The sequence below is a fragment of the Somniosus microcephalus genome, chromosome 11 (genome assembly GCF_052327205.1).
Source record: "Somniosus microcephalus isolate GS21.2 chromosome 11, FLI_Smic_1.0, whole genome shotgun sequence".
Taxonomy (NCBI): domain Eukaryota; kingdom Metazoa; phylum Chordata; class Chondrichthyes; order Squaliformes; family Somniosidae; genus Somniosus; species Somniosus microcephalus.
Genome location: NC_140997.1, coordinates 229,270,532 through 229,297,104, shown reverse-complemented (window position 1 = coordinate 229,297,104; position 26,573 = coordinate 229,270,532). Strand labels below are relative to the sequence as shown.

General features: G+C 48.7%; 1 protein-coding gene across 1 annotated transcript in view; it reads left to right on the top strand.

The window, feature by feature from the left end:
* Positions 1–26,573, top strand: part of LOC147111318 (plexin-A1-like) — a 616,616-nt gene that overhangs the window by 288,996 nt on the left and 301,047 nt on the right. The window contains exons 8-9 of the mRNA XM_086002083.1: positions 5,334–5,433; positions 25,372–25,486. Of these exons, the coding sequence (XP_085858209.1) occupies positions 5,334–5,433; positions 25,372–25,486 (215 nt within the window). The remainder of the gene's footprint in view (positions 1–5,333; positions 5,434–25,371; positions 25,487–26,573) is intronic.

Below are 26,573 nucleotides of genomic sequence, written 5' to 3'. Positions count from 1 at the left end.
TAAGTTTCAATGAGACTGAGGGGGCAACCTGATGGAGGTCTTTACGATTATGAAAGGTTTCGATAGGGTAGACGTAGAGAAGATGTTTCCACTTGTGGGCGAGACTAGAACTAGGGGTCATAAATATAAGATAGTCACTAATAAATCCAATAGGGAATTCGGGAGAAACCTCTTTACCCAGAGAGTGGTGAGAATGTGGAACTCGCTACCACAGGGAGTGGTTGAGGAGAATAGTATAGATGCATTTAAGGGGAAGCTCGATAAAAACACGAGGGAGAAAGGAATAGAAGGATATGGTGATGGGGTGACATGATGTAGAGTGGGAGGAGGCTGGTGTGGAGCATAAACCCCGGCACGGACCAGTTGGGCCGAATGGCCTGTTTCTGTGCTGTAAATCCTATGTAATATTTGGCAGTGCGATGTGCCAGATTAGCCCCCACCGGCCCCACTCCCCTTCTTTGTATATCTTTCAAAAGAATTTTTCTTCGGCTGACCTCCTGACTGAGCCACTGGGTCTTGCTGTTGATTCCTTGCCCCTCATACGGATGTTTCCCCTTCACAAATGGCCTTAAATGTTCACGCCCCCTGTATTGTATCTTTCCTGTGTCACCGCCCACTTTGCTCTCCTCTGTTCCAAACCCTATCGCCACAACCATTGCATTCTGAATTTAGTGCAAAGCCACACCAATGTCTTTGGCTTTTATAGACTGTGACATAGATAATGCTACTGGACGAGTAATCCAGAGGCCCGGACAAATAATCCAGAGGCCTGGAGTTCAAATCCCGCCATGGCGGTTTGAGAATTTGCATTCAGTGACCATGAAGCTATTGGAATGTCGTAAAAACCCATCCGGTTCACTAATGTCCTTTAGAGAAGGAAACCTGCCGTCCTTACCCGGTCTGGGCCTGTATATGACTCCAGTCCCACACCTGATGTGGTTGACTCTTAACTGCCCTCTGAAGTGGCCTAACAAGCCACTCAGTTATATCAATCCTTGGGCAACTAGGGATGGGCAATAAATGCCGGCCTTACCAGCGACGCCCCCAACCCGAGAACAAATTAAAAATAGAGCGCCGCGTCAGATAGTGTGAAATGAGAGAAAATGCCTTGGGGACCAGGAGCTCAATCCTTCCATACATGGATTCAAACCTCACCTGTTTAAGGGATCTGGATAAATGCTCCCTGATTTCCACCAGGGACATCGTGCAACATCTCTGAATATCCCAGTTCTTGTGCCTGTTTCCCTGGGTGTGCTGTACCAAGCTGGTATTTTGCCCAGTGGCCACGCTATTTGGGCAGAGCAGCCAGAGAAGGTTATTGGTGTGAAAGGGAAACCAATCCTCCTGAGGACTGGGGAGATGTGTGCCCCATTATTGGTCAATTCTTTGCTGCCAAGTTGGGAGTCTGGTGTATTCCTTTACTGTAGATAGACTCAACAGATCGGCAACGCCCATGACCTGTTGAAACCTGCAGGCATCTTCGACAGCACTTCCCAAACCCGCAACCTCTACCAGGTGCATGGGAACACCACCGCCTCCAAGTTCCCCTCCAAGTCACACACCATCCTGGCTTGGAAATATATCGGCCGTTCCTTCATCGCCTCTGGGTCAAATTCCTGGAACACTCTACCTAACACTTTGGGAGTACCTTCACCACACGGACTGCAGCGGTTCAAGAAGGTGGCTCATCACCACCTTCTCAAGGGCAATTAGGGATAAAGAAAAAAAGAAAGACTTAGAACATAAGAAATAGGAGCAGGAGTAGGCCATTCGGCCCTTCGAGCCTGCTCCGCCATTCAATGAGATCATGGCTGATCATCTGCCTCAATTCCATTCACCGGCCTTATCGCTATATCCCTTGATTCCCTTACTAGTTAGAAATCTATCGACTTCTGTTTTGAATACACCCAATGACTGAGCCTCCACAGCCCTCTGGGGTAGAGAATTCCAAAGATTCACCACCCTCTGTGTGAAGAAATTTCTTCTCATCTCAGTCCTGAATGGCCGACCCTTTATCCTGAGGCTGTGGCCCCTGGTTCTAGGCTCCTCAGCCAAGGGAAACATTCTCCCAGCATCCACCCTATCAAGCCCTGTAATAATTTTGTATGCTTCAATGAGATCCCCTCTCATTCTTCTGAATTCAAGAGAATACAGGCCTAGTTTACTCAATCTCTTCTCATACGACAGCATTTATATAGTGCCTTTCACGACCTCAGGACTCCCCAAAGCGATTTACAGTCAACAAAGTCCTTTTTGAAGTGTGGTCACTCTCGGAAACGCGGCAGTCAATTTGCACACGGTCAGCTCCCGCAAACAAAAATGTGATAATGAACAGATAATCTGTTTTTAGTGATGTTGGTTGAGGGATAAATATTAGCCCAGGACACCCAGATAACTTCCCTGCTCTTTTTAAATTGCGACCTGGTATCTTTTATGTCCACCTGAGAGAACAGATGGAGCCTTAGTTTAAGATCTCATCTGAAAGCCGGCACCTCCGACAGTGCGGCACTCCCTCAGCACTGCCCTGGGAGCTGTCAGCCTAGATCTCTGCGCTCAAGTCTCTGGAGTGGGACTTGAACCCGCAACCTTCTGACTCCGAGGCACTGGCTGACACTGCTAATAAATGCTGGCCCTTGCCAGTGATGGTCACATCGTGAGAATGAATAAATTAAATGAAAAACTTGAGTTGCTTTTATGGACCGGTTTTTAGGACATTTATTACCTTGCACTGAGTGGCCTGTTGTCTCCGTGAAATATTTATGAGGGACATATGGACACATAAAAATTGGGTCTTGGTTTGGAAGTCTTGACTCATGGACTTAATGAGATGCCAAAGGAGGATTTCCTTGGACTTGTTAGCGCGGCAAGTCCTGCGCAGACTTGCGTGTAAAGAGCTTAACTTTATATCTCTGGTTAAGGCGGTTTACAATCTGCCAGCTTTTTGAGGAGCCTTGGGAGTTACATAAATGAATGTTATAGTCTGGAAAGGGCCGGGGGTGGAATATTTACACAGAAATAAAATTAAAAATTTTTTTTTTTTTACAAGCTTTACTGCAGATGTGTCCCAGATGTTTCCTTGGCTTGTTTCTCTTATTCTGTTCATGTGCTCCAGGAGCGGGGAACGGGGTGGGGTGGGGTGAGAGTTGAAGACAACAAGTTAGTCTTGCAGATGTCTACAATTGGGGCGAAAGCGTAAAGGAGTGTCCAACGCTATTACTTGATGTGAGGTTTTATTAATTTGTTTTGGCAATCAGTCTGACGAGACAGCCGTACAATAAAGCGATGAGATCAATATCTCCGGCACCAAGGCTACACAGCAAGCACTTGGAGAACAGGGAGGGAAAGCAGGTCACTGGGCCAGTGTTCCAGAGCATTTTAAGGTGATAACTTCTGTCCATCAAGCTAATGAGAAGGTTGTACTAGAAGATTATGCTCTTTTAAGATCTTGGCCGTCTATCGTGACACCACAAGACCGGCCAGAATGGAGATGATTGGGTAATTCCCCGCCTCCTCCTCCCCCGGCAGTCACTGCTGCGAGTGATTGGGATTGATTTTATGCCCATAATTTGTATTTAACTACCCTCCAACTCACTGCATGTTGCTGGAGGAATAATCCTGCTTTTATCGGGAGACTTTGCTGTAGTTTCGGTCACGAGTTCTGTTTGCTGTAGTTTGTAGAGACTCTGCTTGAATAGACTCTGTTTGCTGAGTAAATAGACTGCTGTAAAATAGACTCCCTGTTTGCCGTAAGTCCCGCCCCACTTCTAACTCATTGGCTGACACAGTGGTGTCAATACTCCGTATGATTTATAGGACGGCTTTGCTTACAGAAGCTAGAAAACTCCATTGGAGTACCGAAGCAGTGCTGCATTGTTGGAGGTGTTGTCCTTCAAATGAGACATTGAACTGAGCCCATATCTGATGTTTGGGTAGAGGAAGAGAGCTTCCATGGGAGAGTTAGGCTACTAGAGGGATGAGATTCTATAGGAGAGTTAGGGTACTCGAGAGATGGGATTCTATAGGAGAGTTAGGGTACTAGAGGGATGGGTTTCAATGGGAGAGTTAGGGTACTGGAGGGATGGGTTTCAATGGGAGAGTTAGGGTACTAGAGGGATGGGTTTCAATGGGAGAGTTAGGGTACTAGAGGGATGGGTTTCAATGGGAGTGTTGGGGTACTGGAGGGATGGGTTTCAATGGGAGAGTTAGGGTACTGGAGGGATGGGTCAGTGGGAGAGTTCGGGTACTGGAGGGATGTGTCAATGGGAGAGTTAGGGTACTGGAGGGATGGGCTTTAATGGGCGAGTTAGGGTACTGGAGGGATGGGTTTTAATGGGAGAGTTAGGGTACTGGAGGGATGGGTTTAAATGGGAGAGTTGGGGTACTGGAGGGATGGGTTTCAATGGGAGAGTTAGGGTACTGGAGAGATGGGTCAATGGGAGAGTTAGGGTACTGGAGGGATGGGTTTCAATGGGCGAGTTAGGGTACTGGAGGGATGGGTTTAAATGGGAGAGTTGGGGTACTGGAGGGATGGGTTTCAATGGGAGAGTTAGGGTACTGGAGGGATGGGTTTCAATGGGAGAGTTAGGGTACTGGAGGGATGGGTTTTGAATGGGAGAGTTAGAGTACTGGAGGGATGGGTTTCAATGGGAGTGTTGGGGTACTGGAGGGATGGGTTTCAATGGGAGAGTTAGGGTACTAGAGGGATGGGTTTCAATGGGAGAGTTAGGGTACTAGAGGGATGGGTTTCAATGGCAGAGTTAGGGTACTGGAGGGATGGGTTTCAATGGGAGAGTTAGGGTACTAGAGGGATGGGTTTCAATGGGAGTGTTGGGGTACTGGAGGGATGGGTTTCAATGGAGAGTTAGGGTACTGGAGGGATGGGTCAGTGGGAGAGTTCGGGTACTGGAGGGATGCATCAATGGGAGAGTTAGGGTACTGGAGGGATGGGTTTCATTGGGCGAGTTAGGGTACTGGAGGGATGGGTTTCAATGGGAGAGTTAGGGTACTGGAGGGATGGGTTTAAATGGGAGAGTTGGGGTACTGGAGGGATGGGTCAATGGGAGAGTTAGGGTACTGGAGGGATGGGTTTCAATGGGAGAGTTAGGGTACTGGAGGGATGGGCTTCAATGGGAGAGTTAGTGTACTAGAGGGATGGGTTTCAATGGGAGAGTTAGGGTACTAGAGGGATGGGTTTCAATGGGAGAGTTAGGGTACTGGAGGGATGGGTTTCCATCGGCTGAATTGCCTTTTTTTGTCCTTGATTTTGTCTTGTGCCTTTTAATCATGCTCAAAAGTCAATATTTAATGAGCCTTTTGTTGTCTGCTTTGTGCAGGAGACAAGCGAGTGGTGAAGTTGTATCTGAAGTCCAAGGAAACCGGCAAGAAGTTTGCCAGCACCGACTTTGTGTTTTACAACTGCAGCGTTCACCAGTCGTGAGTATTAACTTTGTTCGTTCGAAATGGTCTCTCCCTCTTTCCTTTCTCTCCTACTGGGATGTTGCTGCGAGGGTTCCAGCATCACTCGGGTTCCTCGTCCAAGTGCCCGTTCTTCACCGGTGAGCCGAGACTATGAATGTTGAAGAACTGTGGAAATGTTGGGGGCCGTTAAGCTGAGCTGAACATCTCTGTCCACCCTTGGGTCTTCCGTACCCGTCGCACTTAAGACTGACTTCTTAATGTACAGTAGCGCATCCGAGGTACACGCTGGTATATACTAGTGCAGAGGGAGTGCTGCACTGTCGGAGGTGCCGTCTTTCGGATAAAGACGTTAAACCGAGGCCCCATCTGACCCCTCAGATCCCACGGCACAATTTCGGAGAGTTCTCCCCGGTGTCCCGGGCTCAATATTTTATCCCTGAACCAATATCACTAAAACAGATGATCTGGTCAGTTATCTCATCGCTGTTTGTGGGAGTTTGCTGGGCCCAAATTGGCTGCCGCGTTTCCCTACATTACACTTCAAAAGTACCTCATTGACCAGTGTCAGCCGTGGCTCAGTGGGTAGCACACTCGCCTCCTGAGTCAGAAGGTTGTGGGTTCAAGTCCAACTCCAGAAGCTTCTAGGCTGAGACTCCAGTGCAGTACTGAGGGAGTGCTGCACTGTCAGAGGTGCTGTTTTTCAGATGAGACATTAAACCAAGGCTGCATCTGCTCTCTCATGTGGACGTAAAAGATCCCACGGCACTATTTCTTAGAAGAGTGGGGAGTTATCCCTGGTGCCCTGGCCAATATTTATCCATCAATTAACATAATGATTATCAGGTCATTATCACATTGCTGTTTGTGGGAGCTTGCTGTGCGCAAATTGGCTGCTGTGTTTCCCACATTACAACACAGTGACTACACTTCAAAAATTACTTAATTGGCTGTAAAGCACTTTGGGATGTCCTGTGGTTGTGTAAGGCGCTATATAAATGCAAGTCTCTCTCAAGCGCTTTGGGAGATCCTGAGGATGTGAAAGGCACGATATAAATGCAAGCTCTTTCTGTTTATCTCCTGGGGGATTGCTCACTGTGTTTTGGAGGATACAGTTGAGGGGTTGAGAAAGTGCAGCACAGATTCACACAACCGGTACCAGGGTTAGATTATGAGGAGAGATTACATAAACTAGGAATAACAACAGAAAAAGCTGGAAAAACTCAGCAGGCCAGGGCAACATCCGTGGAGAGAGAAACAGAGTCAACGGTTCAGGTCGAAACCCTTCGTCAGGACTGAGAAAAAATAGCAGGAGATGAAAAAGCAAGTTGGGGGGCTGGGAAATGGGGGAGGGGATGAAAGAACAAAAGGGAAGGTTTGTGAGAGGTAAAGCGATACTCAAGGCGAGACGAGATGGTAATAGGGCAGATTAAGAAACAAAAGATGGCTTTAGATGAAGTGTGAAATGCGCTGGCAGAATGCAAGACAGCTGCTGTTTTTGCTATCGTTACATAAACTAGGCTTGTATTCCCTGGAATGTAGCAGGTTATAAGGGGTGATTTGATTGAGGCTTTTAAGATTTTGAAAGGAATTGATGGGGTGGATAAAGAAAAAATGGTCTACTGGTGGGGGGGTGGCGGGGGAGACTAGGACAAGGGGACACACAACCTTAAAATCAGAGCCAGGCCATTCAGGAGAGAAGTTAGGAAACACTTTTTCACACAAAGGTTGGTAGAAGTGTGGAACTCTCTCCCACACAAAAGGCAGTAGATGCCAGCTCAGTTAATAATTTTAAAACTGAATTCGATAGATTTTTGCTCGACAAGGGTATAAAAGGATATGGAGCCAAGGTGGGTGGATGGAGTTAAGATGCAGATCAGCCACGATCTCATTGAGTGGCGGACCAGGCTCGAGGGGCCGAATGGTCTCCTCCCTGTTCCTGTGTTGAGAGATGGTGAAGTGTTTTCGATTAGCTCAACCGGTTAGAGAATTGTGCACATTTTTCTTGTATGAAGTACTATCTGAAATGTATAGATATGTTAACTGATGTCCTGTGGCTTTCCTCACAAGCAGTCAGAAGCGTGGTTGTGATTTTAACAAGCCGAAATAGAGCCGTGTTTAACCTGCGGGAACACTCCCAGTGGCCAAATTAGGGACATGCTGCGATCAGTTGGGCACCGATTGTTGTGGGGGAGTTTTCTGTAGATAAGGCAGCTGCTTCTCCATCTCTGCCTCCTGCCCTGGAGAGGGGCCAAGATATCAGGGTCAGGAAAACCAGCAGGAAATGCCCATGTATTTTGAGTATTTTCAACGCTCTGAGGCGGGTTTGATGCAGCAGCCCTCCTGTCGCTTTGTTAACAGAGAGCAGGAGGATGGCGCGGCTCCGTAACAATCGTGCTGTTAATAAAGTGTGACGGGAAATGAGTGCGACACTTGAGGGCACTGCACAGTTATACTAGACTTTTATTATAGATACATACGAACGTACGAATTAGGAGCAGGAGTCGGCCACTCGGCCCCTCGAGCCTGCTCCGCCATTCAATAAGATCATGGCTGATCTGATTACTCCCCATTCCCGCCTACCCCCGGTAACCTTTCACCCCCCTTGCTTATCAAGAATCTATCTACCTCTGTCTTAAAAATATTCAAAGACTCTGCTTCCACCGCCCTCTGAGGAAGAGAGTTCCAAAGGCTCACGACCCTCTGTGAGAAAAAATTTCTCCTCATCTCTGTCTTAAATGGGCGACCCCTTATTTTTGAACAGTGACCCCCTAGTTCTAGATTCTCCCACAAGAGGAAACATCCTCTCCACATCCACCCTGTCCAGACCCCTCAGGATCTTATATGTTTCAATCAAGTCACCTCTTACTCTTCATACAGTGAAAGATATTCAGTGAAAGCTGTATAAACTGACACCTGAAAAATCAGATAGTCCAATTGAAACAGAAACATAGAAACATAGAAGATAGGAGCAGGAGTAGGCCATTCGGCCCCTCGAGCCTGCTCCGCCATTCGATGAGATCATGGCTGATCATCCAAATTCAGTACCCTGTACCTGCCTTCTCCCCATATCCCTTGATACCTTTAGCTCTAAGAAATATATCTAACTCCTTCTTGAATATATTTAAAGACTTGGCCTCAACCGCCTTCTGTGGTAGAGAATTCCACAGGTTCACCACTCTCTGGCTGAAGAAATTCTTCCTCATCTCGGTCCTAAATGGCCTACCCCTTATCCTTAGACTATGACCCCTGGTTCTAGACTCTCCGACCATCGGGAACATTCTACCTGCATCTAGTTTGTCCAGACCTGTCAGAATTTTATAAGTTTCGATGAGATCCCCTCTCATTCTTCTAAACTCCAGCAAGTATAAGCCCAATTGACCCAATCTCTCCTTATACGTCATTCCTGCCATCCCAGGGATCAGCCTTGTGAATCTTCGCTGAACTCCTTCCATGGCAAGAACATCCTTCCTCAGATAAGGCGACCAAAACTGCACACAGTAGTCAAGGTGTGGTCTCACCAAGGCCCTGTACGACTGCAGCAGGACATCCTTGCTCCTGTACTCAAACCCTTTCGCTATGAAGGCCAACATACCATTTGCCTTTTTCACCGTCTGCTGCACCTGCATGCTTACCTTCAGCGACTGGTGCACAAGGACACCCAGGTCTCGTTGCACTTCCCCTTCTCCCAATCTAGTGTCATTCAGATAATAGTCTGCCTTTCTGTTTTTGACACCAAAGTGGATAACCTCGCATTTATCCACATTATATTGCATCTGCCATGCTTCTGCCCAATCACCCAACCTGTCCAAATCATCCTGGAGTTTCTCGGTATCCACCTCGCAGCACACACGCCCACCCAGCTTTGTGTCATCTGCAAACTTGGAGATATTACATCTAGTTCCCTTATCTAGATCATTAATGTATATTGTGAATAGCTGGGGTCCAAGGACCGATCCCTGCGGTACCCCACTAGTCACTGCCTGCCACTCGGAAAAAGACCCGTTAATTCCAACTCTTTGCTTTCTGTCCGCCAACCAGTTCTCTATCCAAGTCAATACCTTGCCCCCAATCCCATGTGCCTTAACTTTACACGCTAATCTCTTATGTGGGACCTTATCAAAAGCCTTTTGAAAGTCCAAATACACCACATCTACTGGTTCTCCCTTATCTATTTTCCCAGTTACATCCTCAAAAAATTCCAGTAGATTAGTCAAGCACGATTTACCTTTTGTAAATCCATGTTGACTTTGTCCGATCCTGTCACTGTTTTCCAAGTGCTCTGCTATTACATCCTTTATAATGGACTCTAGCATTTTCCCCACTACCGATGTCAGGCTTACCGGTCTGTAATTCCCCGCTTTCTCTCTACCACCCTTTTTGAATAGTGGGGTAACATTAGCTACCCTCCAATCCATGAGTACAGTTCCAGATTCCAGTGAGTTTTGGAAGATGCGATAGCACAGTGGTTATGTAGGTGGGCTAGTAATCCAGAAGCCTGGACTACTGAAACATGAGGTCGAATCCCACCACGGCAGTGGGGGAATTTAAATTACATTAACTGAATAAATCTGGAATAAAAAAACTAGTACCAGTAATGGAGACCATGAAACTACCAGGTTGTCCTGAAAACCCATCTGATTCACTAATAGTCCTTCAGGGAAGGAAATCTGCCATCCTTACCCGGTCTGGCCTATATGTGACTCCAGACCCACAGCAATGTGGTTGACTCTTAACTGCCCTCTGAAATGGCTCAGCGAGACACTCAGTTGTATCAAAGAAGCACCTTCACCACACGGACGGCAGCGGTTCAAGAAGGCAGCTCACCGCCAGGGCAATGAGGGACAGGCAATAAATGCCGGTGACGCCCATGAAAAAGAAGTCTTGAAAGGTGCTATATAAATGCAAGTCTGTCTTTTTCTTTTATACATTTTGAAAATAAGGAGACCTGCAAAAAAATAAGCTAGCTGCTGCCAGTCCCTAAGGTGTCTGTAATTTACTGGTTTCACTAATAATATGTAAGAATTATCTTCCATCTGTGCGCACTTCCTGTCAACTTTTTCCGTCAAGTTCTGATGTAAACTTGTCACGCTGCAATTGCACTCACTCCTCACTGGAGGCGCTGCAGTCACCAGTAGAACATAAGAACATAAGAAGTAAGAGCAGGAGTAGGCCATACGGCCCCTCGGGCCTGCTCCGCCATTCAGTAAGATCATGGCTGATCATCGACCTCAACTCCACTTTCCCGTCCAATCTCCATATCCCTTGGTTCCCCTAGAGTCCAAAAATCTATCGATCTCAGCCTTGAATATACTCAAAGACTCAGCATTCACAGCCCTCTGGGGCAGAGAATTCCAAAGATTCACAACCCTCTAAGTGAAGAAATTCCTCCTCGTCTCGGTCCTAAATGGCCAACCGCTTATCCTGAGACTCTGCCCCCTAGTTCTAGACACTCCAGCCAGGGGCAACAACCTCTCAGCATCTACCCTGTCAATCCCCCTCAGAATCTTGTATGTTTCAATGAGGTCAACTCTCATTCTTCTGAACTCGAGAGAGTATCGGCCCATTCTACACAATCTCTCATCCCAGGAATCAATCCAGTGAACTTTCATTGCACTGCCTCCAAGGCAAGTATATCCTTCCTTAGATAATGAGTCCTGAACTGTGCCCAGTACTCCAGGTGTGGTCTCACCAAAGCCCTGTACAATTGGAGCAAGACTTCCTTACTCTTATACTCCAACGCCCTTGCAATAAAGGCCAACATGCCATTTGCCTTCTTATTGCTTGCTGTACCTGCATGCTAGCTTTCTGTGTTTCTTGCACGAGGACACCCAAATCTCTCTGAACACCAACATTTGAAAGTTTCTCACCATTTAAAAAATATTCTGTTTTCTATTCTTCCTACCAAAGTGAATAACCTCACATTTCCCGACATTATACTCCATCTGCCACCTTACTGCCCACTCACTCAGTCTATCTATATTCCTTCGCAGACTCTTTGGGCTGGATTTTCATTGAGGAGTCGGGTTGGAGGCGGGACTACAACTTTCGGGGTTGTAGTCCCGCCTCCATCGAGTTCCAGCCAACCCACACGATTTTAACTTGATTGACCTTGTTGAACCCGCCCAGCGGGCTCAGCAGGCCAATTAAGGGCCACCCAGCAACAGGTGACGTCACAGATTGATATTTTATCTGTCAAGACCTTTTGACAGATGAAATATCAGCGTTTTACAGTTGTTCGAAGCTGTCAAACACTGACAATCTGTACTCTTAAGTTAATTCCTTCCTCTCAGGATGATTTAGAGATCTCCCCGGAACAGAAAGCTGAATGCTGCAATTTTTGACAGCTCGCAGCCATTCTGCTTCCTGTGCCGGTGAGATGAGGGACTCCCGAGACCTGAAGGAAGGAAGGCTGTAAAGGTAAGTAAAGGTATGTAAAACTTATTTAAACACTTTACACACACCAAACACACTTACCTTGCACTCATGCACCCATCACTCACCTGAACACTGGACATCTCGACCCCTCCAAGCCTTTCATCCCGACGGTCCGCCTCGCTAACTTGGCGTGGTTTGGAGCCGTCGGGAATCCCACACTTCAACATTAAAAATAGGGATTAGGCTAAAAACTGCCTGTTAACAGGCAGTTAATTGGCACTAATCCCCTTCCTGCCTCGGGGAGGCGGGTCCCAGTGCGGGGCGGGTACCCGCCTCCTTTGAAACTGGCATGGAGGCGGGTTGGGTGCGGGATGGGTTTGTGCCCCCCGATTTCGGGATTTTATACCCCCCACACGCCTCCAATCCCGCCTCCACTCCCAATGAAAATCCTGCCCTTTATGTTCTCCTCACAGCTTACTGTCCCACCTAGCTTTGTATCATCAGCAAACTTGGATACATTACACTCGGTCCCTTCATCTAGGTCATTAATATAGATTGTAAATAGCTGAGGCCCCAACACTGATCCTTGCGGCACCCCACTAGTTACAGCCTGCCAATCTGAAAAAGATCCGTTCATCCTACTCTTTGTTTACTGTCCATTAACCAATCCTCTATCCATGCTACTATATTACCCCCAACCCCATGAGCCCTAATCTTGTGCAATAACCTTTTATGTGGCACCTTATCGAATGCCTTAATTGGACGGTGTCATTACAGCGCGACACAGTTGCATAGTTTCCATTATAAATGTAGATCATGGGATTTATAACAGAAATATAAAAATAAGGACAGAACGTATGGCTTTAAAATGGAGAATGAATTACGTCTGCTTGCCCCTGGACCACTTATTCCCTCCTCAGTGGGCAGCACCCTCGCCTCTGAGTCAGAAGGTTGTGGGTTCGAGTCCCCACTCCAGAGACTTGAGCATAAAAAACCTAGGCTGACACTCCAGTGCAGTGCTGAGGGAGTGCTGCGCTGTCGGAGGTGCCGTCTTTTGGATGAGACGTTAAACCGAGGCCCTGTCTGCCCCCTCAGGTGGACGTAAAAGATCCCATGGCGCTATTTTGAAGAAGAGCAGGGGAGTTCTCCCCGGTGTCCTGGGCCAATATTTATCCCTCAATCAACATCACTTTTTAAAACAGATTATCTGGTCATTATCACATTGCTGTTTGTGGGAGCTTGCTGTGCGCAATTGGCTGCCGCGTTTCCCACATTACAACAGTGACTACACTTCAAATGTACTTCATTGGCTGTAAAAGCGCTTTGAGATGTCCGGTGTTCGTGACAGGCGCTATAGAAATGTAAGTCTGTCTGTCTTTCTTTCATTCTCCAGCCTCACTTGGTTGGAATCTGGAACTCAGTGCCTGAAAGGGTGGTGGAGGCAGGAACCCTCACAACATTCAAGAAGCATGTAGATGAGCACTTGAAACGCCATAGCATACAAGGCTACGGACCAAGTGCTGGGAAATGGGATTAGAATAGACAGGGCTTGATGGCCGGCGCGGACACGATGGGCCGAAGGGCCCCTTTCTGTGCTGTATAACTCTATGAGTCTATGATTTCACCTGAAAGTCTTCACTCCCCACTTACAGTGCCCCGGGCGATTGGCTGGGCCATTGAAAAATATGAAGGCACTCAATAAGGGAATGGGAACAGTTAAACGCTAAAAGCAGCTGAGCTTGCTCTTTACGATGCATTGAAGGAATCGGTAGATTTTTATCTGACTGCAGTACAAACGGGAGCATTGGGTGCTGACAGTGCACATCCACCTGATATCCTGTCGCAGTGCACTCTGCTTGAGTGGTGTGTTCGGATGAACCGTACAAAAATACCCAACTGTTCCTGAACTAACTGCATTAAAAGTAAATGTCTTGTTTCTGTTGCTGCAGTGGGCAGGATTATCGCTGTGTCTGAAGATTAGTGGACTGTAGTTGCAAGCAGGGAGGGTCCCAGGGTGACCCGCAGTCCATGTGCACAACATAGCGGTTTACACACTTTAGTCTGTGCCTTGCTGCCTGTCAGTAAAGCTCATTGGTCCCAGGGGGGGCCTTTATTTCTGGAGATCTTGCTTTTATTTTTCTGTGTGTGGGCCTCTCGGTCTCTCTCTTTCACTTGTTCTTTCTCTTCATCTTTCTCACACTCTCTCTCTCTCTCTCCTTTCGACTTCTCCCCTGCCCCCTCTCTCTCCCCCGCCCGCCCCCTCTCTCTCCCTGACCCGCCCCCCTCTCCCCCGCCCGCCCCCCGACCCTCCCCCTCTCTCCCCCGCCCGCCCCCCACCCCCACCCGCCCCTCTCGCTCCCCCGCCCGCCCCCTCTCGCTCCCCCGCCCGCCCCCTCTCTCCCCCGCCCGCCCCCCTCTCTCCCCCGCCCGCCCCCCTCTCTCCCCCGCCCGCCCCCTCTCGCTCCCCCGCCCGTCCCTCTCTCCCCCGCCCGTCCCCTCTCTCCCCCGCCCGCCCCCCCTCTCCCCCGCCCGCTCCCCCTCTCTCCCCCGCCCGCCCCCTCTCCCCGCCCGCCCCTCTCCCCCCGCCCGCTCCCTCTCTCTCCCCCTCCGCCCCCTCTCTCTCCCCCTTCTGCCCCCCTCTCTCTTCCCCCGCCCGCCCCCCTCTCTCTCCCCCGCCCGCTCCCCCTCTCTCTCCCCCGCCTGCTCCCCCTCTCTCTCCCCGCCCGCCCCCCTCTCTCTTCCCGGCGGTTTGGTTTTTAAGATTTTTTTTCTGCTCTGTTATCACTCTGCGGGCATCTTAATCTTCGGTGACCCTCTTACAAAAATGTCTCATCCTCTGGTTTGCACCGCGAGCTTCTATAACATACAAAATAAGTGGAGTATTTGAGCCATGCCAGAAGCTTGTTTGGTAACGCTTCAATGACATGCATTTTTGCTGCGGATTTTATTCCTCATCTCCTTCGTCTTTGAAGTAACTCATGGTTTAATCGGGTCTTTGAAGTAACTCATGGTTTAATCGGGTCTGACAGTCTTAACCATTTGGCTAATTTACATCAAAAAGCGAGCTGGCCCGACTGGAACATTGGCCCAGATATCACTGGTGTAAACCTGTTTGAAGTTCTTTTGGGGCATTTTTGGAGCGCACGTGATCTGCACTGGCTGGAGCTCTGATTCTTGCAGCCATCCTGGGACGTGGCTCCTCCGCAAATTGGCTGCCGCGTTTCCCACATTACAACAGTGACTACACTTCAAAAAGTACTCCATTGGCCGTAGAGCGCTTTGAGATGTCTGGTGGTTGTGAAAGGCGCTATATAAATGCAAGTCTTTATTTCATTCATGACCAAAGCGCTTTACAGCCAATTAAATACTTTTTGAAGCGTAGTCACTGTTGTAATGTAGGAAACACAGCAGCCAATTTGTGCACAGCAAGCTCCCACAAACAGCAATGTGATATTGACAGATGATCTGTTTTATTAGTGATGTTGATTGAGGGATAAATACTGGCCAGGACACCGGGGAGAACTCCCCTGCTCTTCTTCGAAATAGTGCCATGGGATCTTTGTTGAGAGCAGAGGGAGTTCTCCCCGGTGTCCTGGGCCAATATTTATCCCTCAACCAACATCACTAATAAAATCAGACGATCTGGTCATTATCACATTGCTGTTTATGGGAGCTTGCTGTGCCCAAATTGGCTGCCACGTTTCCCACATTACAACAGTGACTACACTTCAACAAAAAAAAAGTACTTCATTGGCTGTAAAGCGCTTTGGGACGTCCTGAGGTCGTGAAAGGCGCTATAGAAATGCAAGTTTGTTCTTTGTGTGAATCTCCAGAATGCAGCCGTTTGGAACTGTGGGGGAGTTGTCGGATCCGAGCAAGAGTGGAAGAAATTTGGCAGAAAAATATAATTTGTTTATAGATTTAACAAAAAACCAGGTTTCTTTGCATACTGATAACCAGGATGCTGTCTTAATTAACATCCGCTATTAAGAATGAAATAAATTTGCATATTAATGAACCTCCAATTAACATCTTTTTATCATGTTAATAAACAAACCAGCTTCCTATTTTTAATAAAAAACTTCAAGTGGAAGACTTGCTGGATACAACGGTCTCTGATGCATTCGGGACGGTGATGATTGAAAGAAAAAATATTATTTAAGGACAGTTTGAGCTCCCGGCTATAATTCTGTGATCCAGTGTAGTATATTGTGAAAATACGCCGGGTAATCTGAGGCTTCAGAGATTAGAAGCACAAACTAATTGCTGAAATATGCATTTTCTCCTTTTGCCTGAAGTTATGAATAATTAACAACTCCCCTGGATAACTTTTCCTGATTGTAGCTCTGGGTGCTCATCTGTGCGCCTTTTTATCCGATCGGCACCCTGGTTGCCAAGCAACCGGTGCTGCCATCGCGATGTGTGACGTTATATTTCTTCCCCCCCAGCCGCGCCCAGCTTTGTTACCTCATCTCTCCTGAGGGCACTGACGGTCTCTGTGTTCACTGACCTACATTATCTGGCAAGGTTCTGATTTTAAAATTCTCGCCCTTGCGTTCAAATTCTTTCATAGCCTCGCGCTACCAGCCCCCCGCCCCCCCCCACCTATCTCTGTAACCTCCTCCAGCCCAACAGCCCTCTAAGATCTGAGCGCTCCTCCAATTCTGTCCTCTTGCACATCCCCAATTTCCACCGCTCCACCGTTGGCGGCTGTGCCTTCAGCTGCCAAGGCCCTAAGCTCTGGAGTTCCCTCCCTCAACCCCCTCCGCCTCTCTACCTCTCTCCTCCTTTTAAGGCGCTCCTTAAAACCTACCTCTTTGATCAAGCTATGTGGCTCGGTGTTAAATTTAGTGTGATAATCGCTGCTGAGAAGCCCCATGGGATGTTTTACTGTGTTAAAGACGCTATCTAAATGCAAGTTGTTGTTGTTGTGGTATGGTTACACCTTGTGGTGCCTCGCCTACTCTTTTTTTTGTTCGTGAGCCTAGAAGATGGGTGTCAGCACGCAATTCGACTGAGAGAGGCATCACAGACGGGCCTGAACCTGATCCCTGTGCCCCCATAAGCTTTCCAGTGGTTAGCAATCCGGAACCAGAACCCCAGCTTATTGTACCCTCCCTAGTCCTCGGGTACTGATGCCAATCATAGCAGCCTGACTAGACTCGCATCTTGTAGATCAAGATTATGAAAGGGTTCGATAGGGTAGACGTAGAGAAAATGTTTCCAATTGTGGGGGAGACCAGAACTAGGGGCCATAAATATAAGATGGTCACTCATAAATCCAGTAAGGAATTCAGGAGAAACTTCTTTACGCAGAGAGTGGTTAGAATGTGGAACTCGCTACCACAGGGAGTAGTTGAGGCAAAAAAAGCATAGATGCATTTAAGCAGAAGCTCGATAAGTACAAGGGAGAAAGGAATACAAGGATATGTTGATGGGGTGAGATGAAGAGGGATGGGAGGGGGGTCGTGTGGAGCAGAAACACCGGCACGGACCTGTGCTGTGCTGAAACTGAGTGTGGGCAATTTAGAAAGAGAGAATTGCATTTATATAGCACTTTTTATGAACTCAGGATGTCCCAAAGCGCTTCACAGCCAATGAAGTACTTTTTGAAGTGTAGTCACTGCTGTAATGTAGGAAACGTGGCAGCCAATTTGTGCACAGCAAGCTCCCACAAGCAGCAATGTGATCATGACCAGATAATCTGTTTTTTGTGATGTTGCGTGAGGGATAAATATTGGCCGGGACACCGGGGAGAACTCCCCCGCTCCCCTTCAAAATAGTGCCTTTGGATCTTTTACATCCACCTGAGAGAGCAGACGGGGCCTCGGTTTAACGTCTTGTCCGAAAGACAGCACCTCTGACAGTGCAGCACTCCCTCAGTACCGCACTGGGAGCGTCAGCCTAGATTTTTGTGCTCAAGTCTCTGGAGTGGGACTACAACCCACAACCTTCTGAGGTGAGAGTGCGACCCACTGAGCCACGATAGGCTAGTATTTGGGGGCAGGGTGGGGTGGGGGTATTGTTGAGGGGTGGGGGCGGGGCTTGGTGGGAGCTGCTCGATTCATATCTCGCCCCTCCTGTCAGGTCAGAGCTTCTCACAAGGCCACCACGATAATGCCGCTGTTTGGGAGGCGTCCTTGGAGCGGCTCCATTGATCGCGATGGGACCCACAACAACAGCTTGCATTTATACAGCGCCTTTCACATAGTAAAACGTCCCAAGGCGTCTCACAGGAGCGTTATCAAACAAAATTTGACACCAAAAAGCAGTTATTTTTCATCCCTTCCTCCAGTGGTAAATCCAACCCCGATTGCCATCTGTCCTCGGGTTGCCAACTCTGGTTGGACACATTTCCTGAATGTTTCATCACACGATCTCTCACCTCTAACCGCCATTGGTCGCCCAACGTGTCCATCCTCGCCTTCCCAGGTCAAGAGTGAAGCAAGCAAACCCTCTGTTACCTGGTTGGGTGATTCTGGACTGCCAGTCAAACAAACAATTTTCCCATCTCCAATAATTTTACAACTAACAAAACTTTATTAATAATGGCCCCCCTACGATTGTTCTCTTAGGTTTTTGTTGGGTGCAGTGTCCTAGAGCTTAATCTTTAACTCTGTCAACCGTGGCTCGGTGGGTAGCACCCTCGCCTCTGAGTCAGGATGGTTGTGGGTTCTAGTCTTACTCTTGGGACTTGAGCTCAAAAATCTAGACAGACACTCCAGTGCAGCAGTGAGGGAGTGCCGCACTGTCAGAGGTGGCATCTTTCGGATGAGACGTTAAACCGAGGCCTCGTCTGCTCTCTCAGGTGGATATAAAAGATCCCGCAGCACTATTTTAAAGAAGAGCAGGGGAGTTCTCCCCGGTGTCCTGGGCCAATATTTATCCCTCAATCAACATCACTAAAAACGGATTATCTGATCATTTATCACATTGCTGCTTGTGGGAGCTTGCTGTGCCCAAATTGGCTGCTGCGTTTCCCACATTACAACAGTGACTACACTTCAAAAAGTACTGCATTGGCTGTCAAGCGCTTTGGGACGTCCGGTGGTTGTGAAAGGCGCTATAGAAATGCAAGTCTTTCTTTCCTGGAGACTCCCAGGCCAATCCTGGAGGGTTGGAAAGCCCAATCCGTCCCCGACTGCCGTTGAAACGACTGCTGCAAACTATGTGGCCTAAAGCTGACGGGGTTTGAAGCTTCCAAAAAAAAAGTAATGATATCGTCGTCCGAGGACAAGAGCTTTATTTCAGTCGAGATAAGAGCGGTTTTAACAAAGCGCAGATGCGCATTGCAAGGCGAGGTAACGTCAAGATTACAAAGAGATTGAAAGCAACTCGCTCACACTTTGGCAAACGCTGATCTGCACCAGCCTCCCAGAGTCTCTCTGGCCCTTTGAAGAAGTCGCTCTCTTGATTGGTTTCTGGCACTTGACTGCGGTAGAGAAGCTGAGAGAGGAATTGCTCTGATTTTTTTTTTGGCTACAACCCTTCACTCTCACTGGACGCCATGCCAACACTGTCAATAGGATTTATTCTTTGGCAGATCGTCCCCTTTACAATTATAGTCGAATTAGCTAATGGGGTTTTTGCGCCCTTGCCAAGTGCATGATGTCAGTTTGGGTTTGGCTGGTGAGCCCGTCACACTCTCTCTGCACAGGTTGTCAGTGGGAGAGCGGTTTGGGGCAGAAAGTGGCCCTCCTCGTTTAACAAGCAGGCGTTGGCAAGGTTTTTTTTTTTTTTGCCAGCTGGCGAACCCGTGCCTGGGTCGAGACTCGGCCGTCTGGTGAGTGGGTTGAGCGCGTGTCAGTGACTGGGAAGGGATTGAGAGCTCGGTGCCTCCTGTGCTCTAGTGCGAGCCGGGGAAGTGAGGTGGTGGGTGACATAAATCAGTCATTCACGAAAGAAAGACTTATGAGATAATACTGAGTGGCCTGCGGGTGGCGCTGTCCAGGGAGAGTATAAATATTCGGGCACGGGCCCAGCTTGCGCAGGACATTCTTAACAGGAACTAGTGAAGGACACAACTAGACCTCCATGTTGTAAAACAGTTGATTAAAGCTTTGTTTAACGCTTAGACCAAGTGCCTAGTAGTTTTCTTACGTCAGTAGGCAGGGTACAAGGGGTGCTGTCGGAAGCTCGTCCCGATCCCTCGCGCTGGCGCGGTGTGTGGTGTTCGAGTGTGTAAGGGGCGCACCGCACAGTTGCAGGCGGATCTTGCCGGGTTTCCTGGAAGTTAGGTGGTGCTGTGGGCAACAACAACAACAACTTGCATTTATTTAGCACCGTAGTAAAGCGTCCCGTCCCAAGGCGCTTCACGGGAGCGTTCGTAAACCAAATTTGATACCGAGCCGCATGACATATTAGTACAAAAGCAAAATGCTGCGGGATGCTGGAAATCTGAAATAAAAACAGAGAATGCTGGAACTACTCAGCTGGTCAGGCAGCATCTGTAGCGAGAGAGAAACAGAGTTAACGTTTCAGGTCGATGACCCTTTCCCTGCCCCTACACTTGCTTAAAAACCTGTTCCATCTCCAACTTTTTCCAGTTCTGACGAAGGGTCATCGACCTGAAACGTTAACTCTGTTTCTCTCTCCACAGATGCTGCTTGACCGGCTGAGTATTTCCAGCATTTTCCGTTTTTATTAAGGAGATATTAGGACAGGCGACCAAAAGCTTAGTCAAAGGGGGTTTTAAGGAGCGTCTTAAAAGGAGGAGGGTCGAACTTGAGATTTGGCCGAGTTGGCATGATGGGGACCGAGCTGGGGAACTGGGCAATGCCCGTTTACCTGGTCCGAAGGGCGAGCTGGGGATCTGCGTGGATTCGCAGGCTGAACCTGGAGGCCCAAAGCGGGCGATAGAGGTTCTCGGGAGCGAAATGGAGGTGGTCCTCCAAAGCCGCGTTGGCCAACCTCAATGATTTGTGGGGAAGGTGGGGGGCAGAAAGGGTCATGACGACCACCCCCCACCCACTGGCTCCGCCACTGCTGATGTCTTGGTAGATACGTTATTGCGTGTGGTACCGAGCTCTAAAGACCAGAAAGATCCCAGGTTTGGTTGGCTGGTTTGCGCTGAATTAGCTGATCTTAGACTGGACGGAGTGCTCCAGTTTGAAGGTGTATATGTCGGGTAAGGATAGTAGTTGGCTTGGCCAGTGATGCCCTTGGAAGTCGAAGAGTCTGTCAACCAGGGTGGAGTGATGGCCAGGTCACTGAGTTAACTCCTCGGCTCCTCTTCAAATAGGACCGCCGGCATTCACTGGAACTGCCAAAGCAGACAGACGAGGGCCTCGGTTTAATGTCTCATCCGAAAGACGGCACCTCTGACAGTGCAGCACTTCCTCAGCACTGCAGTGGGAGTGTCAGCCTAGCTATGTGCTCAAGTCTCTGGAGTGGGGCTCGAACCCACAACCTTCTGACTCAGAGGGGAGAGTGCTACTTAAGTGTCAGCCATGGCTCAGTGGGTAGCACCCTCGCCTTTGAGTCAGGAGGTTGTGGGTTCAAGCCCCATTTCAGAGACTTGAGCACAAAATCCAGGCTGACATTCCCAGGGCAGTACTGAGGGAGTGCTGCGCTGTCGGACGTGTCGTCTTCTGGATGAGACGTTAAATTGAGGCCCCGTCTGTCTCAAAGTAAAAGATCCCCTTTCAAAGGAGTTCTCCCTGGTAGCCTGACCAATGTTTATCCTTCAATCAACATCACTAAAAACAGCTTATCTGGTCATTATCACATTGCTGTTTGTGGGAGCTTGCTGTGCCCAAATTGGCTGCCACGTTTCCTACATTACAACAGTGACCACACTTCAAAAAAGTACTTCATTGGCTGTGAAGCTCTTTGGGACGTCCTGAGGTCGTGAAAGGTGCTGGAGAAATGCGAGTCTTTCTTTTTACTCGCACTGAGCCACGGCCTAGCTGATGAGCTCAAAGATCGGAGTCTCCGAACCTTTTCTTCCAACGATGGCGGAAGGAAGCCCGGCCCTTTATCACGGCCATTTGTTGAACAAGCAGAAGAAAGAATCCCGCCTGGCTTCGGCGTCACACGACTAATAACCTTTCTCTCTCTCGGTGTGGTTACAAAGGAGAACACAGAACGACGAGTGAAGATAAAATGACAGAAGAATCGACGACAGCCAAGAAAGCATCTGTCAGATCTTCGCTTCCTCTTAATGAACTGCCCACCCCCCTCTCTCTACTGTCTGAAGGTTAAAACCCACACCGTGTGCTGATGGAGACGTGCTCCCTTAATGCATCTACAGCAGCTTTGATGGCTCCTGTCAGGTGGCACTCCTTTGATTGATGTCATCTCTGCAGTTAATGTGAAGTTATCAGGCAAAATCCCTCAGCATTTGGTGGACAGCCTGAAATGAATACCGGGAAGACTTCTGCCTGTCTGGCCTGTGGAGTTCTGCTCCGCGGACCTGCTCCCTGAAGTTTTATTTCAAAACACAAGTGTTGGGCTCCCTCTCCCTCCTCCCCCTCCAATGTCCTCTTCTCGATGTAGATGGGCAGAACTTGCAAATACACGCCCACCAGACCTCCCAAAGCGCTTTACAGCCATCGAAATACTTTTTTTGAGGTGTCGTCACTGTTGTAATGTAGGAAACCCGGCAGCTGATTTGCGCACAGCAAGCTCCCACAAACAGCAATGTGATAATGAGCAGATAATCTGTTTTAGTGAATGTTGGCTGGGGATAAATATTGGGCCCAGGACACCAGGGAGAACTCCCCTGTTCTTTTTCAAAATAGTGCCGTGGGATCTTTTACGTCCACCTGAGGGAGCAAATGGGGCCTCGGTTTAACGTGTCTCATCTGAAAGGCGACACCTCCGACAGTGCAGCACTCCCTCAGTAACATAGAAACATAGAAACATAGAAGATAGGAGCAGGAGTAGGCCATTCGGCCCCTTGAGCCTGCTCCGCCATTCAATGAGATCATGGCTGATCATCCAAACTCACCCTGTCCCTGCTTTCTCCCCATACCCCTTGACCCCTTTAGCCTTAAGAAATATATCAAACTCCTTCTTGAATATGTTTAATGAATTGGCCTCCATTGCCTTCTGTGGTAGAGAATTCCACAGGTTCACCACTCTCTGGGTGAAGAACTTTCTCCTCATCTCTGTCCTAAATGGCTTACTCCTTATCCTTAGACTGTGACCCCTGGTTCTGGACTCCCCGGCCATCGGGAACATCCTTCCTGCGTCCAGTCTGTCCAGTCCTGTTAGAATTTTATAAGTTTCAATGAGATCCCCTCTCATTCTTCTAAACTCCAGCGAGTATAAGCCCAATCGACCCAATCTCTCCTCATATGTCATTCCTGCCATCCCAGGTATCAGTCTGGTGAATCTTCGCTGCACTCCCTCCATGGCAAGAACATCCTTCCTCAGATAAGGCGACCAAAACTGCACACAATACTCAAGGTGTGGTCTCACCAAGGCCCGGTACAACTGCAGCAAGACATCCTTGTTCCTGTACTCGAATCCTCTCGCTACGAAGGCCAACATACGATTTGCCTTCTTAACCGCCTGCTGCACCTGCATGCTTACCTTCAGCGACTGGTGTACTGCGAGTGTCAGCCTGGATTTTGTGCTAAAGTCTCTGAACCTTCTGACTTAAAGGTGGGAGTGTTACCCACTGAGTCACAGCTGATACTAGAGGTCTTTGAAGGTTATGATGGGGGGTAACTGTTGGAGATGAAGGTTATGATGTGGGTAACTGTTGGAGAGTTGTATATGAAGGAAGGAGGTTGACTAACAGTTGAATGTTAATAGTAATAAGGGTAGATTTCCAGTGGTCAGTGAGATGGTAACAAGAGGTCAAAAATTTAAGGTAATGTAACAAGAATTGAGGCTAGAATATAGGGTGGTTAGAATGTGGAATTCTCTGTCACAAACTGTGGATGAAGCACAGTTTGTAAAAACTTCTTTGGAACTAAAGAGTTGTTTGTAGAGGAGGAGCAGTGCCGAGTTTGGGAATGATTTGGAGAGTGAGTTGGCTCGTGTGGAGTGAAACACTGTAGACTCGGTAGGTCGAATGGGCTGTTTCTGTGCTGGAACACTCGGTGAGGTACTGAGTGTTGGTTGCAAATATCGTTCACTGAAGGGCAATGAACTTGTGGCCGTTGGTCTGTCGGGACGGGTAAGGAATCCTATTTAATGGCCAGGTTACAGGATTGGTCAGTAAGGCAGGGAAGGAGGAGCCAACGGTTGTGTTCGAGGGGTGTCCAGGGATCATCCACCTTCCAATGGGGAAGGAGCGTGAAGATGGTTACGCCAAGACCTGACTTTGGAGCCCTTGGGAGGGAGAGGTTGGGGGGGGGTGGGGGTCGGTGCATAGGTACAGGAGTAAGCCGTTCAGCCAAAGCTCCCACTAAGGTGGCCGCGCGGCGATCTGAAAGGTTCCCGCGCGGGCTGCTCGCCGGCTTTTACATTGGCCCAGAAATTAGGATCGGGGTCTTGCCGCGCGTGCAAGCCCGCGATGTGCACTTACCCGGCGCACCGACAGCTGAAGCCTGGGACTGCTTGGAATTCCTGTCACTGGCCTGGTTCAGCTGTCGGCGCGCTGTGCTTGCCTGACCCAGCGGCGTAGTTAGTGCGATGTGCCGGCTGGGATCAGGTGAGCACTGGGCAGCCAATCAGGGGAGGGGAAACTTCATTCATGAGTTTGATAGTAAGAACTGTCAAACTCATGAAAACTACGGGCGCCCAAAACACTACTTAAACTTTAAATAAAATTAAAAAAAAATCCCACTAATTAAATGAACTATAAATAACTTTAAAAATCAATTTTAAACAATTAATCAAATTTTTGAAAAAAATAATTTTTTAAGAAATCGGGTCTAAAAATACACTTACCTTACTGTAAAGTCCTTAAAAACAATAAAGCTGTGGAAAAAATGTTATAATTTTAAATAATAGACCACTTACCTTAAAGAATCAAGTCCTTACGCCTCCTTTTTACATTTCTAAAAAGTTCAGGCACTTACACACGGGCAAACCTGTCAAAAAGAAGGAAGTTCAACGCGTGCGCGCAGAGTCTTGCGCGCACGCATTGGACCTCTGAACCCCTTGGAGGAAATGCCGGTTTCCCGCGCATGCGCTGTGCATGCTGAAATCCGGCACTTCCAACGGGCCCACGCGTGAGTACCCCGTCCGTACTCACGCGTTGGGACCGGAATTACTGGCCCATTGTAAACACCGAGGCTGCGCAGAAATTTAAAGGGACCACGCGCGTTGAAAGAAACAGGCCACGCAGAACGAAGCGCAGCTCACAGGGAACATGGCATTCAGCCCCTCGAACCTGTGTCCTGGGTCATTCTATTTCCCTGTTCTCTACAAAGGGGAAACTCAATTTAGCCTGATAGGGTTCGATGCAGAGGGGCGGGAGGAGGCGCGAGTGGAGCATGAACACCGGCACGGACCAGTTGGGCCGAATGGCCTGTTTCTGTGCTGTGCATTTGATGTAATTCAATTTAGAACTGAGGAAGGGATGGAGTGCGCGCGTGATTTATTTTATTTTTAGCCTGGCTGTTTCCCATGTACCTCTCCTTACCGACTGATCCTTCATCTCGCGATCCTCTCTTGCAGTTGCCTCTCGTGTGTCGACGGCTCCTTCCCCTGCCACTGGTGCAAATACCGGCACATTTGCACGCAGAACGCCGCGGACTGCTCCTTCCAGGAGGGCCGAGTCAACATGTCGGAGGTAAGGCCCCCGGAAGTAGATTTGATCATGTTGTCTGTATTTAAACCCACGGGCCTTGCCCTGCAGAATCCCTCATTCCCCCCCCCCCCCCCCCGGCCCTACATCAACACATCCGCAGAAAGCGATCCCTAGACACGGTATGTTTATTGATGGCTCTTCAATTAACGAGCGTGCCATAAACCAAGCTCCTTGTCACAAGTCAAAGGATAGAAGCGATTGTAATTCAACCCTCGGCACATTTGTCTTGACGCTTGGCGTGCCCAGCTGGTTGAAGCTCCTATTTAATCAGCGGGCTTTCTGTTAGAGGTCAGCCCTTTATGATAATCCTGGAACGTGGGGAGAAACAATAATCTTCAGGGTCGGAGGAACAGTCAAGAGTTTGTCATTTGTAATCTGCTCCGCGTCTGCGGAATTTCGACACCAGGAATCCCTGGGGCCTTCGGACGTGGACAGACGCAGAGAGTTCTCCCTGGTTGCGATCCGCCACATCCTTCCCCCCCCCACACCGCCCCCCCATCCCAAGGGTGTCGTGCTAAACCACAAAGGAGAGAGCCGGTCCTGCCCTGTATTCTTGCTCGCAGCTGAGCAATGGCAGGGACGCTGCGGGTGACTTTCGTGCTCCTGAGTTAGGGAAGGGTGATGATCAGCCAGGGTTCCTGCTCCTGCCCATTATCCCGTGGCCTCTGCTGGAAGCGCGCGCGCGTTTGGATGTTTGAGTGAGCCTGGGCCGCAATGTAGCCCGTTGTATTTGCCTGCCTTAGATTCCAGCTGGCATTTTTCTGCCCTCTTGCACATCTTGTCCAACTCATTCTATAATTTCTGAGCTACCTCTTCTGATTCCATTGTCCCGCTGGTGGGGGGAGTCCAGAACAAGGGGGCAGAACCTTAAAAATCGAGCTAGGCCATTCAGGGGTGATGCCAGGAAGCACTTCTTCACACAAAGGGGTGGTGGAAATCTGGAACTCTCTCCCCCCCCCACCCCTCCCCTCCAAAAGGTTTTGTGGCTTGGAGATCAATTGAAAATTTCAAAACTGAGACGGATAGAAATTTATTAGGTAAGGGTATTGAGGGATACGGACCCAAGGCG